The 15605-nt window shown below is 38.4% G+C and overlaps 2 protein-coding genes across 2 annotated transcripts; both read left to right on the forward strand.

The window, feature by feature from the left end:
- Nucleotides 1–1412: 1412 nt before the first annotated feature.
- Nucleotides 1413–3971, forward strand: LOC144645325 (uncharacterized). The gene has a single exon (XM_078504853.1). The coding sequence runs from the start codon at nt 1595–1597 to the stop codon at nt 3356–3358; it is 1764 nt and encodes a 587-aa protein (XP_078360979.1). The 5' UTR covers nt 1413–1594; the 3' UTR covers nt 3359–3971.
- A 4716-nt stretch (nt 3972–8687) lies between these two features.
- Nucleotides 8688–10047, forward strand: LOC144647525 (uncharacterized). Its single transcript, XM_078507322.1, has 2 exons — nt 8688–9194; nt 9362–10047. Exons 1-2 carry the CDS (start codon nt 8730–8732, stop codon nt 9896–9898), a joined length of 1002 nt encoding a protein of 333 aa, XP_078363448.1. The 5' UTR covers nt 8688–8729; the 3' UTR covers nt 9899–10047.
- Nucleotides 10048–15605: the final 5558 nt, after the last annotated feature.

Raw genomic sequence — 15605 nt, forward strand, 5'->3', positions numbered from 1 at the left:
TTTAGTAATACTTTCTTGGTTTTGACGAGCAAAATCTCTCAGAAATTAAATTTTATTATCTTATTGATACTATACATACTAAATTTCGCAATTTTAATTTTCGCGTGTCCTATATTTCAGTTTCGCGAGTATTAAATTTCGCGTTTTTTTTTTTAATTGCGAAAATCGCAAAATTTAGAACTCGCAAAATTAAGTGAAAATAAGGTATTTCTTGCCAGTTTGTTTGTTTGTTTTCTCGTCTGTCAGTGTGTTCGCACAGGCTCCTTGGAATGGAAATCAATTTGTACTTGTGTCTCTGAAAAAGTAGCTGAACATCTCATGTCGTCTTTTTCGATCGATTGCATGTGGTTCAGACAGACCTTTGTACGAGGTGGTGTGCTCGCGGCCCTCGCCAAAGCATCGTTAGGTGGCCTCAAATCGCCGTAGCAATAATTATTTCCTCCTCTTGCCTTTCCAACAAGCCAGCAACCATCGTGACTCACCATGCAAGGATGAAATATCCCCAACACAACCCAAAACACAAATATAAAATTGGGCTACGATGCCCTCGGAAGATAATATCGCATCCGCGTAACTCTGAGGCTCGATTATCGAAGAGAACATTAATATTTATTTAAACGTTCGACAGGCGTTACTTTTTCGAGATATTATTTTTTTTCTTAAACAAATTAGCAATTTCCTTATTTTTTGAACAAAGGGCCTGTTCGCACTAGGACGAAAAATTTGGTTTGGTGTTTACAAAAAAATTGAAAATTTTGTAACTGCGAAATTTTGGTTTTTGTGGGCGCGTTCGCACTTGAGACATGTAAAATTATTTGTGAAACCACAAAAATCAATCGAATCGAAATAGAAACCATGTTTCGTGTGCGTTCCTTCAATTATTTCGTTTCAGTCAGGAAGAAACGTTCGAATGATTCGAAGCGCCTACTTTTTGGAAGAACTGCTGCTGGGTAGCGAGTTGAGAATCGTAAACTTGCTGGCATGAACTGACAGTGCTGTGACCGTAACTTGTCCACCTGAGAGTCGCATTGATAGCCATATGTAGTTGAAGCAGAGTTGAACAACTGGATAGGATGCATTTGGTACAAACAAATAGGAATCGGTGTTTCTCTCCTCTATAATTCATCTCTTTTCGGCTACCGCTATAAAATAGCGGCGTAAACATTGATTTGCTTAGGATCAATTTTGACATTTGATGACCCGTTGAAGGGTATCTGTCAAGGAACAAAAGATTTTCTCGCCTGACAAAAAATTGTAGGCCTCCAAAGCTAGTCGACGGCGTGTTTGAAGTTTGGTAGCACTTGCGAAAATTTTGGTGGGTCACGAAAATCGTTCGCACTACAAATGGTTTCGCGTTGACAGATTTTTTTGCAAAACAACAAAATTTCGCGTAGTGCGAACAGGCCCAAACACACCATTTACTTCATTAAATACCAAAAAAATTACCCGCGAATCGCAGCCATTTTGAACGCCGCGCGCTTGAGCCAACGTTCCCATACGCTGATCTGTGACGTAGGTCTGTCGGTCTTTCAGTTTCGCTAGGTACTCTCGCTACTAAGACGAACCTGGCAATTCATCTTGTTGCGGCACAAATATGTCGCAAATATGCAGCAAGATAAGTATTTGTGTTTCATTTTTCATTTTTACCTGTGTTCTAGTGTATGTATCATTCCAGTACGGAAATGTCAGAGAACTAGCTTATTCTCCAGATCCTGACGATGATGAAAATCAACTTGAACTAACGTTTTCGAAGCCGGAAGTGCCGGAAGTCCATTGCCGTTTAAAGGACATATCTGGGTCGTCGATCTGGCCGCTTAAAACACCTTCACTGGAATCGTTAATTCGTGCCTCATCATCAGAACTTCGTTTAAGTGGCCTGGCTGTATTTTCAAACCTCTCCGATGCGTGCCAACGGCCAGTTGATGTAAGCAAGTCAAACATCCATGTCAACAAAATCGCTCTCATCACAATTGCCAACGAAGCCGAGTGCCCATTACAGGATTTGGTGGTGAATGCACAAGACGCAGGATATTCTGTTGTGATATATTTTAGTGACTTCTTCCTACCAACCCAGGTAGCCAGTAAATACAATGGAACACAGAATGACAGTCAAGACAAACTTCTGATTCCGGTTTTACATACCGATAAATGTAAGGAGGTTTCTTCACATATGATATCTCAGGGTCCTTCAGTTGATGATTACATTCTCGTAGATGCAGACCGCAGTAGTGTTGAGATCAGCGTATCACAAAACACAGAAGACCTAAAGAGGATGCAAACGTACTTAGAGAGACTTTACTATTGGTTTCTTTTGGGTCCAGTGATCACACTCGAATGGCTTAGAAGGACAAAGAAATTCTGTTGCATGTCTGGCGGTCAACAAGTTCATGAAGATGAACTCAGTACTGAAGACGAGGAGACTGTTGGTGAAACAAGCCTGCATGAAGTAGTTGTCGGAAGACAAGAAAATTTTGATCAAGAAACGGAACATGAGCAAAGTAGAGGCGAACGAGAGCCGCTTATTGCCGTGAACGATCCTCATGCTAATCGGACGACGACCGGACACACTGGATGTCTAGATGTTAGGCGTACTTTAACACCTTCGACTAGAATTTTGCGGAATTTTCGGGTTGATCGTGATTTATATTTAATCTTTTTCGTGGTAGGATGCATCATAACTGTGATTCTCATCGTAGTAGCTCTCCCGGTAGGTATATCCAGCGGAGGATGGTCTTTTTTTCGATTCGATGTAAACGAGAAAATTCAACAAAAGTCTTTCTGGGTTGCCCATGACGTTAACGATTGTAAAGATGATGGTACGGAGTCTTGCTTAGGGCAAACGGTCTTGCCTCTATTTTGGCCACCCCTTCAAATATATTGTTTTTTTCTGTACAGTCGGTTTGCCTGTGAAGCCACCTGGACCGTTCCAACCAACTTTTCAAAACTGATTCGAAGTAATTGGTTTGCATCAAACATGTATTTTGTTATTTTAGGTGTAGTTGTTCCATATTGTTCCTTTGATGATGTTTCTGATTTGACGCTAGCCAAAATTATTTATTTTACAACCTACAACTCGGTCTGCACAATCTGCAATCTGCTTTTTATTATCATTCTAAACAAGCACAAAGTTGTCACAAGGTATGTGTTCTACATCAGTGTATGTATGATCTGTGCTTATGTTGAAAGTAACATAGTGGCCGTGTTTTATTTTATGCTAAATTCTAAAGGTTCGCTTATCAACCTCAAGCTTACTGCTCTTCGCACAGTGGCTATTGGTCTCACTTTGACTCTCAGTCTCAGTTCCTCGATGCACATCATTTCCAAGCTTAATAAGCCACGAGAGTCATTGTTTGTTTGACTGTCAGAAAAGTGAGCTTCGTTAATTTGCTAACTGTTTTCGTGGCAGGCATTTTTTTAAAGGGCTACTAAACAGACTAAATAATAACAACTCAGTTCGTCTTTCCGTGAATAGGTCTTGTCAGTCACGCAAAACGTTTTACCGTGACATGAGCCACTGCGTGATCATAAATGTAAAAGCCGGTTCAGTAGCAAAGAAGAGTGGATCGTACCTTGATTGTTCTCGTTTTTACGCACGTATGTTTCAACGTGAACAAGTTTTCAACTTTCAAAATCTAAAATGCCTGTCACGCAAATTGACGTTGATTCTATTCTATATTATTTTTAGGAATTAAATATAGACAATATACCACAGATAATTAAAGGCTTTTCTCGTTGTGATAATGGTTCTTATACCTAATCGTACCTTTTTGGTACGCTTCGGCGGCATATCAGGCGAGTTTGGTCGAGCCATGGTTCGTATTTTGGCGAGACGCAGTCGAGCCAAAATACCCATGGCGAGACCAAACGAGCCTGATATGCAGCCAAGCGTACCAAAAAGGTACGATTAGGTATTTATCGTACCCAAATTCAGCCAAAAAACCGGTTATATTTAACGCTCTGTTGAAGCCATGCTTGCCAGGTACTTATACCTAATCGTACCTTTTTGTTACGCTTCGGTGGCATATCAGGCGAGTTTGGTCGAGCCATGGTTCGTATTTTGGCGAGACGTAGTCGAGCCAAAATACCCATGGCGAGACCAAACGAGCCTGATATGCAGTCGAAGCGTACCAAAAGGGTACGATTAGGTATTTACCGTACCCAAATTCAGCCAAAAATCTGGTTGTATTTATCCCTTTGTTAAAGCCATGCTTGCAAGGTACGTACTGCAAATTGTGTTGACTTGGTCTTCAACACCTTTACCAAGTTCCTCTTTTTCTTTTTTTCCACTCGTTTGTTTAGAGTTTCATTCTATAAATTTTCAAAATCAAAATTAAGCGAAAAATTTCGAAATTCCGACTCCATTTTTTCAGTCTGAATGTCTCAATACTCGTCGGCAAACATCGCGCAATTGGCGAGCGCGCTCAAGTTTAGTTTTGGCGGGAAAGTTTTTCTCTTTTTACGACCGCTAAACACCGCTTAAATTTGTTTTATTGGTAAAACCTTTTTTCAATTCATCGTAGAGTAACACTACTTTACTTCAAAGTGACCGTGATATGGTGGCATATCAGGTCAGTGACTTGATATCGTAGGATATCAGGACAGTAGATCGCGCTTCTGATTGGCTACTTGCGAATTTGGGTACGGTAAGTAGTGCAAATTGTGTTGACCTGCTTGTGTTGATACCTTTTTGGTCTTCAACACTTTAATCAAGTTCCTCTTCTTCCTTTTGTTCCACTCGTTTGTTTGGAGTTTCATTCTCTAAATTTCCAAAATCAAAATTTAGCAAAAAATGTGGAACTTCCAACTCCATTAGTGAAGAAATTATTCTACATGACACGAGCGTGGGACAAAGAAAAAATCTGAGTCCCCGACGGGAATCGAACCCATGGCCTCCCAGATACCGGTTGGGCGCTCTAACCAACAGAGCTACGTGAGAATCGCTGTGAGCTAGGCCATTTACTAGGTTGATAAGTGACACGCGTCCTGCATACTACTAGGATCAGCAATGTCGAAATCATCAAATTTGTAGTAAATAATAAAGATGGTAGATTTTTAAGCTCGGTGATAAATAGTGAAGAAATTATTCTACATGACACGAGCGTGGGACAAAGAAAAAATCTGAGTCCCCGACGGGAATCGAACCCATGGCCTCCCAGATACCGGTTGGGCGCTCTAATCAACAGAGCTACGTGAGACTCGCTGTGAGCTAGGCCATTTACTAGGTTGATAAGTGACACGCGTCCTGCATACTGCTAGGATCAGCAATGTCGAAATCATCAAATTTGTAGTAAATAATAAAGATGGTAGATTTTTAAGCTCGGTACTCGTCGGCAAACATCGCGCAATTGGCGAGCGCGCTCAAGTTTAGTTTTGGCGGGAAAGTTTTTCTCCTTTTACTATCGCTTAACACCAGCTACATTTAAATTACAAAGTTCTGTTTTATTGGCAAAACCTCTTTTCAATTCATCGCTCGGTAACACTACTTTACTTCAAAGTGACCGTGATATGGTGGCATATCAGGTCAGTGACTTGATATCGTAGGATATCAGGAAGTTCTTACTCCAAGGTTCTTACTGTAATGTATCATCGGTTCAGATCAGTGTCTATTTTAAGAAGAGTTAAATAATATACTCGTGAGGTTTCTTTCATGAAAGTTCCCACAATGCGACCACAATGAGGACTTAAAAACTTCGTTTAACTGTTAAGTTTATGAAAATAGAGGGCAGACGCACTGATTGCAGAATTCAGTTGTTGGTTTTTTGGTAGAAACTATAGTTAGATCTTAGTATATAATGGTTATTAATTGCTCTGCAGTGCCGTAACTAGCAAGAGGCAAGACGAGGCGCTTGCCTCGTCTAGATTTTTGCCCAAAACTAAAAACAAAATATGTTTTGTTGGGAAAATAATCCCCAGTTGAACAAGATTGATTTTTCTCAAGAAATGCCTCATGAAAAATGTCTCTGAAAGAGTTTCAGAGCTTCAAGATTTCAAAATTTTTGAAGGGCATGCCCCCAGAACCCCATAGCAAGATCTTGCCTCGTCTATGGCAAAGGTGTGGTTACGGCTCTGCTCTACTGTGATAAGTTGAGTCACACCGTGACACAAGTACTGTATACGTAACGAGTCATGGTTATGTTCTTATGTTATGTTCTTGGAGTAAAGTCTACTGTTAAAATCTTTAACTAGTTTTTATTGATAATCGGGATTTTGTTTGATTTCTTTTGATAACTAAGTCCAAGTTAGCTATTTTTTTCTTTTTTTTTAACATTCGCTATTTTTCTTGTTTGTTATACGTTTTGTTTTTGTGGACCCCCGAGGCCAGTATATCAAGGCTTGTTCGGTTTATGCCGCGGTCCAGGCACAAAACCAAATAAAAAATTTAAAATTTCATAAACAACAACAAAAAGTTTATTCCTTGATAGCATTGCTTTTACTATGAATTTCAATTGACGATATTGATTACTTTTTGATTGCTTGACTCAGGAGAGTTTCAAGCTAAGGTCGGAAGAATGTTAGGAGAGAAATTACGATGATTAAGTTTTATTTGTTAACAAGCTTAGCTGTTAAAAAATATAGAAAATCCAACGTAGAAATATTGTTTTGGCAGGATAACGCTTTAGGTCATTAGCCATGCAAACTAGTACCTGCCCTTGTTTTTTTTTTTTGTCCGTTTAGTCATAGCTATAAAAAAGTGTTTAATTGCAACCTATAGAAACTGCAATCCACCTCCGTTTTGTAAGTCATTAATGTTTCAAAACTAGGATTAACGTTAGCCAATGGTTCTGAGGAAAGTTTGGTATGTTTTCAAAAATAGCCTCCTTAGTTAGTGTATTAAAATATTATTTGGTTATGTTCTTGGAGTAAAGTCTACTGTTGGAATGAAGTTCTGTCTGTTACGTCTCTAAATACTCCAAATACTGCAATAGATTCCGGCCTTCTCGCAGCCAGCGTGTTCCCCCAGAATTGAAGTTTCCCCTCAGGTTTTTAAAAGGGCTTTCCAAGCCAAAAACGTATTATCACAAAAGACCAGCAAACTTCAAGGGAGTTTCTGAGGTTCACGACCGTAGAGAATCGTAGAGTTGAGCGCTCACACATTTGATTTACTTCATTTGATGCCTCCCTTGTCACCCTGTAAACAATATGGCGGTAGTGGTAAAACACCAATAAGAAACTTACACGATTTTTATGAAAACAATAAAACAACAGCTTAAATATCGACGTTATGTCCTGAGCAACTTAAGTGAGACCAAAATCTTTAAAGGGGCTATGTCACGCAAATTTAGGAAATTTCGGCACTGACCAACTGTTCATTGAATTAACTGGAATATCACAATAACGGCTTAAAACTATAGAAGAACTCAAAGTAAACACAGATGCCAAAAAGGGGTGTGGATGGGCAAAATTCGAGAAGATTAGAACGGATTGCGTTCGGGTTAACTTGAAAAAAGTAGGGCTGAAGTTTTTCAAGTTTATGTCAATCAGCTCAATATGTATTCAAGTATCATTTCCAATGCTCGAAAGCCGTAATTTTGCAAATAAAGACTGCCAATTTTAAGTTTAGAGCTCTTTTAATTAAAGACAATAAATATGATTACCTAGAATACCGTGACCTCGCCCCTTAAACTTACACCCCTAAGTGAGACGACGAGCATCCCTGTCACTTTCATATGGGAGTCCCCCCGGATCTATATACACATGTTTTAAGCGATTTATTACCTGTATTCCATTGATATAAGCCAGAGTGCTTGAGAAGTAAGCCATGACAACATATTGAGACGGCAACAGAAAAGATAGGTATTTTTAAGGATGGCCAAATTATATGCTACTGTATTAACTCAGGTTATTGAACCATTTACTGACTGACTGACTGACTGACTGACTGACTGACTGACTGACTGACTGACTGACTGACTGACTGACTGACTGATGACTGACTGACTGACTGACTGACTGAATGAAAACTAAGAAGTGGTGTAAAAGTTGTCATTTTGTGTAGTTTACAAATACAAACGTTTCGCACGCGTTACTTACTTACCATGTATATTCCATGTTAATTTATATCTATTTACAGAGGAATCCTTATTAAATAATAAGCCCTTCAGACTCCTTGCACTTGTGTCTGCTAAACAAAAATTTATGAAAAAATTTGAGCCCATAAACCATTGACCACAAATTTGGTAGCGGATACGCGTCAACGAAAATAGCTGGAGAGCTCGCGCTTGTTGATATGAGGTCGTTAATCGATAATTTTGCAGATAACACGCGTGCTTTTTTTATTTTTTTCAGACGTGCATTTTCAGACGTTGTTTTTCTTCTTATAGTTTACTACAGGATGTACTGAGAGTTACAACGGAACTTGAAAAGAAGGAAGTTATAAGATGGTGGTGGGCGATCTCGTATAAGAAATTTTGTTTACGTAAAGGCCATCAGATTCTTTTAAACGTTCGAAAGGCCTTAAATAAAACTTTTCGAGATACCATTTTTTTTTCTCAAACAAATTAGCAATTTCCTTATTTTTTGAACAAGCACACTATTTTCTTACTTTAAATACCAAAAAAAATTACCTGCCAATCGCAGCCATTTTGAACCCCGCGCGCTTGAGCCAACGTTCCCAAACGCTGATCCGTGACATAATCATTTGCGTTATTCAGCTCTGTCGGTCTTTCAGTTTCGCTGGGTAATCTCGCTACTAAGACGAACCTAGCAATTTTTCTTGTTGTGGCACAAATATGTCGCTAAAATGCATCAAGATAAGCATTTGTGTTTCCTTTTTAATATTTTCCGTTGGTCTAATGGCTGTATCATTACTGTTCGGGGCTTACCCGCCAATTTATCTTTACGATCCTCAAGAAGATGAAAAACAACTTAAACTAACGTATTCGAACCGGTCGAAAGTCTATTGCCCTTTTAAGGACATGTCTGGGTCGTCCTTCTTGCCGCTTAAAACACCTTCACTGGAATCGTTAATTCGAGCATCATCAACAGTGGAGAACCCAGAACTCCGTTTAAGTGGTCTGGCAGTATTTTCAAACCTCTCCGATGCGTGCCAACCGCCAGTTGATGTAAGCAAGTCAAACATCCATGTCAACAAAATCGCTCTTATCACCGTGATAGCGAACAAAGCCGAGTGCTCATTACAGGATTTGACGGTAAATGCACAAGACGCAGGATATTCTGTTGTGCTATACGGTATTTAATGACTCTCTCAGTAGTTACAATGGAACACATGTACAGAATGACAGTCAAGACAAACTTCTGATTCCGGTTTTAAATGTCCACGATGATGATTGTTTTGTGTATCATCGAAATGGCACGAGGCTGACGAGGGATTGGATCGATCCTACAGGTCATATTCTCGTAGATGCAGACCGAAGTAGTGGTCGAGATCAGCGTATCACAAAAAACAGACGACCTAAAGAGGATGCAAAAGTACTTAGAGAGACTTTACTATTGGTTTCTCTTGGGCCCGCTGATCACACTCGAATGGCTTAGAAGGACAAAGAAATTCTGTTGCATGTCTGGCGGTCAACGAGTTCATGAGGATGAACGCAGTACTGAAGACGAGGAGACTGTTGATGAAACAAGCCTGCACGCAGTAGTTGTCGAGACTCAAGAACAATTTGATCAAGAAACGGAACATGAGCAAAGTACAGGCGAAGAACAGCCTCTGATCATTGCCGTGAACGATCCTCGTGCTAATCGGACGACTATGGGACACACTGGATGCCTAGCAAAGAGACTTTCTTGGCATTTTTCGCAAAATTGCTGTTGGTTGTGGTTACGTGATTCTCATCGTAGTAGCTCTCCCGGTAGGTATATCCAGTGGAGGATGGTCTTTTTTTCGATTCGATGTAAGCGAGGACGTTCAACAAAAATCTTTCGTGGAGGGCCTCTCTAAATGTGACGTTTATATTTACAGTGACGTTCGTATGATATTTTGCGTTATAGGGCAAAGGGTCTTTCCTCTATGGTGGCCACCCCTTCAAATATTTTGTTTTTATCTGTACAGTCGGTTTGCTTGTAAAGCCACGTGGACCGTTCCAACCAACTTTTCAAAACTGATTCGAAGTGATTGGTTTGCATCAAACATGTATTTGTTTATTTTAGGTGTAGTTGTTCCATATTGTTCCTTGGATAATGTTTCTGATCCTGATTTGATGCTAACAAAATTTATTTATTTTACAACTTACAACTCAATCTGCACGATCTGCAATATGCTTTTTATTATCATCCTTAACAAGCACAAATTTGTCACAAGGTATGTGTTCTACATCAGTGTATGTATGATCTGTGCTTATGTTGAAAGTGACATAGTGGCGGTGTTTTATTTTATGCTGAATTCTGAAGGCTCGCTTATCAACCTAAAACTAACTGCTCTTCGCACGGTGGCTATTGGTTTCACTCTGACTCTCAGTCTCAGTTCCTCTATGCACATCATTCGCAAGCTTAATAAGCCACAAGAGTCTTTGTTTGAGGGGCTGTCAGAAAAGTGAGCTTCGCTAATTTGTGAACTGTTTTCGTGTCAGCCATTTAGCAAATAAAAAGGGCAATAATAATAATAAAAACAACTTCTTTCCGTGAATAGGTCAGTCACGCAAACGTTTTACCGTGACATGAGCCATTGCGTGATCATCAGTTTAAAAGCCGGTTCAGTAGCAAAGAAGAGTGGATCGTACTTTGATTGTTCTCGTTTTTACGCACGTGGTTTTCAACGTTCTTTGATTATTAACTGTCAGCAGGAGCCATAATGCTCTGAGCAAGTTTTCAACTTTCAAGATCTAAAATGCCTGTCACGCAAATTACTTTCGAGTCAACGGCTATATTTTAGGACTTTATAAATATACCATAGATTAAAGACTTCGCTCGTCATGAAAATTGTTCTGAAACAAAGCGTCACTTAAAGGTAAGGGAATGTAAGGCAAATTTAGACCAGTTATTTTCCTTAGTTTGCTTAATGAAGAGAAGTTTGAGTAGCGTAAAAAACAAACCCTCAGTCTGTCGTTCGATACAATCTTGATTGTCTTCATTAGTTAGTTAGCAGAAGCATATCACCAAGTTAGGTTAGTTAGTCATTTCAATTTCATGTACTTTAGGACCTTTAGCAATGATTCGAGTACAGGATGACTGATCATGTGGATTTTTGGTCATATCCGTAGTGGTGTAATTAAGGCGTTTTCAGATGTAACTCTTTGTATTAAGCAAAAGAAACAGAAATCGTCGAAAGCAGTTCATTTGTGTAACAAAATAGTTGAAAGCTCGCATAAAATAACCTTGATCAGGTAATTCTCGACCCCCATTCTCAAGTTTCTGATTTAATCTTTGCACTTCAAAAAATCGGCGCTAGTTAACAGTTCCTGCATCGAATCTACAAGGAGCTGTTATGTTAGCATGGAATGCTTTTTGATAAAGTTAAGAATGGACTGAGCGTTCTCAAACAATTTATAACTTTACGAGTATGTTTCCTTAACTCTGTAAAATAGTGCGGCATTTTATAACACGACGTAGCCAAATATAGCCATGTTTATTTTTTTTTTTTATTTATTCCTTTGTGTAATAGAGATAATGTATCATCGGTTCAGGTTAGTGTCTATTTTAAGAAGATAATATACTCGTAAGGTTTCCTCAAACCTGTTATATCAAACAATCTTATAACTTGACAGATTTTCAAAATCAGTTATTTAGAAACATTTGACTTTTTTATCTTAACTAGTTAAAAATGTAACTATTGTATCTCATAGATTTTAGCGACTTATTTTTATCATAATTATCATTTTTCTAGATTTTAATCCTGGGTGTAACAATTAGTGTGAGTGGGTTAAAGCATTTTTACATTTTAATATTTTTACTCATAAGATATTGTAATCTAGTTATCTTTAAATTTTTATTATTTTTTTTATTGAAACTAGTTCCCATTGTTTTTATAATGTATTTTAATTATTGTCATGCGCTTTTTACATGAGCCTCTGGCTCGGGGAGGGCAACCTCATACCGCGCCATGACATAAATAAATCGATTGATTGATTGATTGATTGATTGATTGATCGATTGATTGATTGAGTGAGTGATTGATTGATTGATTGATTGATTGATTGATTGAAGTTCCCACAATGTGACCACAAATGAGGGCTTAAAAACTTCGTTTAACTGTGAAGTTTATGAAAATAAAGGGTAGATGCGCTCATTGCAGAATTCAGTTGTTGTATTTTTGGTAGAAACTGTAGTTAGATCTTAGTTTATAACGGTTATTAATTGCTCTGTTGTGATTAGCTGAGTCACACCGTGACACAAGTATTGTTTACGTAACGAGTCGAATGTTATTATTATAATATTAATTCTTCGTGTCATAAGACGGGTCACACTGACAAATACATACTAGTTATGCAACGCTTTCGAGTGGTATACTTATATGGAATATCCCACGAGTCACTTGTATTTTCTCGGTATACACACGAGCCTTTAGGCGAGTGTGTATACCAAGAAAATACAAGTGACAAGTGGGATATTCCATAGTATACCACGAGAAAGTGTTGTGTAACTATTTTATACCATGCCATAGAAAATACGCTCACTAAATTTCATCGAGAATAAGATCGCAGCGCACGATGGGAAGGTTGGGTTGAATACCGTCGAATATACAACGGCTTTCCTGTATTCTGATTGGCTGTATTTTCTATGGCATGGTATAAAACATTGTATGCAGGGTTCTTGTTTTTCTTATATGACATTTATTATTGAGTTTATGGGTGTGCCTATAATACAAAAGACATAGAGTAGAACCCGCGAGTAAGAAACTAACCTGTTAGGCTAAAATTTGCAAATTAGAACCCCTTTTTATAAGAACCTATTTAGCCTAAAATTTATAAACAGGTTCTTATTTTCTAAAATTGACTATAAACGTTTACTTTTGGGAAAAAAAGGTTTGGACAAGGCATTACTGTACATGTATAAAATGTCATGTCCTGAATGATTAGTGCTTCATTTTTACATAAACACTTATGTGGTATGCAAATTTTATACAAGGAATAGGCCGAATACCACTAAAAGTTCTATTTGCAACAATGTAATTTTTCTTTAGAAAATAAGCTAGAACCGAATAAGAACCGAAATAGCCTAAATTTGTGTTAACTACCATTTATGTAAGAACCTGTTTAGGCTAACCTGGATAACTATAGGTTCTTACTCGCGAGTTTTACTGTAGAGCAACTGAAGCATTATACCCCCATTTAGTTTATATTATAAAGAAATTATTAAGTTGTACGACGAGATGCACGCCGCATCGATCATAAATTCTGTATTACTTTACGTTCATCATTGCTAAATAAAATGGTTTCTTGCTTTCGTTTTTAACAGATGGTGAAAATGTGTTTGTGGTTATTAAAGTGGGGATTTGGTATAAACGCCAGTAAACTTCTATGAAGTTTTTGGTGTTCACGACCGAAGAGTTTAGCGCTCACACATTTGATTTACTTCATTTGCTGCCTCCCTTGTCACCCTGTAAACATTATGGCGGTAGTGTTGAGCCAAAACGCCAAAAAGAAACTAACACAATTGATATAAAAACAATTAAACAACAGCTAAAAATATTGGCGTTATGTCCTAAATACCCTAAGAGAGACCAAAATCCTTAAAGGGACTATGTCACGCAATTTTAGGAAATTTTGGCCCTGACCAACTGTTCATTGAATTAACTAAAATATCACAATAACGGCTTAAAACTGTACAAGAACTCAAAGTTAACACAGAAAGGCCAAAAAGGGGTATGGATGGGCAAAATTCGAGAGGATTAGAACGGATTGCGTTCGGGTAAACTTGAAAAAGTTGGGGCCGACGTTTTTCAAGTTCAATACTGATGTATGAAAGTGTCATTTACAATGCTCGAAAATCACCCTTGTTTCTTAAATGGCCGTAATTTTGCAAATAAACGACTGCCAATTTAAAGTTTAGAGCTCTTCATTAAAGAAATTTAAAGAAATACAATTACCTAAAATACCGTGACATAGCCCTTTTAACTTACACCCCTAAATGAGACGACGAGCATCCCTCTCACTTTCATATGGGAGTCCCCCCGGATCTATATACACATGTTTTAAGCTTTTTATCACTTGTATTCCATTGATATAAGCCAGAGTGCTTGAGAAGTAAGTCATGACAACACATTAAGACGGCAACAGCAAAAGATAGGTAATTTTTAGGATGGCCAAAGTATATGCTGCAATAAAATGTATTTACTCAGGTTATTAAACCATTGACTGACTGACTGACTGACTGACTGACTGACTGACTGACTGACTGACTGACTGACTGACTGACTGACTGACTGACTGACTGACTGACTGACTGACTGAACTGACTGAAATGGAGGTGTAAAAAGTGTCATTCTGTGTAGTTTACAAACACAAACGTTTCACAAACGTTACTTTCTTGCCATTTATATAATATGCCATGACGAATTATATCTATTTACCCTAGAATCCTCATTAAATAATAAGCCCTCCTTGCCCTTGTGCCAACTAAACGAACATATGAGCTCATATACCATTGACCACAAATTTGGTAGCCGATACACGTCAACGAAAATAGCTGGCCGGAGAGTTCGAGCTTGTTAGATATGAGATCGTTAATCGATAATTTTGCAGATAACACGCGTGCGTTTTTTATTATTATTTTTTTTATTTTCCTGCATTTAAAGACGTTGTTTTTCTTCTTAGAGTTTACTACAGGATGTACAGAACTTGAAAAGAGGGAAGTTATAAGCTAGTGGTGGGCGATCTCGTACAAGAAATTTACGAAAAGGCCATCAGATTCTTTGCAATTTCTGGCCGGGAGCTACATTTTAGTGTCTAATGGTATAAAGAGATTTGCCTACTTTTGCGATCGAGCAAGACATGGTTTTGTTAATAAACGAAAGAATCTAAGCCTGACTCTAGGTCTTTCGCGAAATATTATAATGCATATAAAGCGAATAACGTTTTTTACCTATTTCGAAAGGGACGATTTTATGAGTGTCAAAAGTGGTGTAAAATGGCATGCAATTAGCACAACCAAACTATCACGTGACGTAAACGAATGACGTTAGGTTGTCGACAAAAGTACTCCATCCAATATGGCGACGAGTGCGAAGGAGGGAGAAGAAAGAGGCAGTTAGTCACTTAACTCCAGAGAGCTTTTGGTCGCTTGCGGCGTTCACGAAGAAAATTGTTGGAATTATACGTTCATTGCTGGCACAGGAATGCACCAGTCACCTTCTGATGAAAAATTTCTGATGAAAATTTTCAAAAATATATTTACACGAGCACAAATATCGTATTTCCAAGATTAAGCACCCAGGGCACTAAATTTAAACTAAGCCATTGCATATCTTCGCACCTGATCTAGTCAAACTACATAACAGTGGTGTGCTCTCCAGTGTTTTTGATTGATTTCTCGTCTTATTTTGGCCAACGCAGACGATTTCTTCCTCCTGGCGCAGACTCGTTCCCAGTCGCTTCTCTTGCTTTTTGAGCGGCGCGCAAGGCATCAGGGGAGAGAACTTGAAGTGGGTTACTTTTTCTATGTCCTTCCCATCAACATCTTCGAACGTAGCGAAAAACGAAAAAACGAGTAAC

This window comes from Oculina patagonica, chromosome 3 (assembly GCF_052425735.1).
Source record: "Oculina patagonica isolate OP01 chromosome 3, crgOcupat, whole genome shotgun sequence".
NCBI classification, from domain to species: domain Eukaryota; kingdom Metazoa; phylum Cnidaria; class Anthozoa; order Scleractinia; family Oculinidae; genus Oculina; species Oculina patagonica.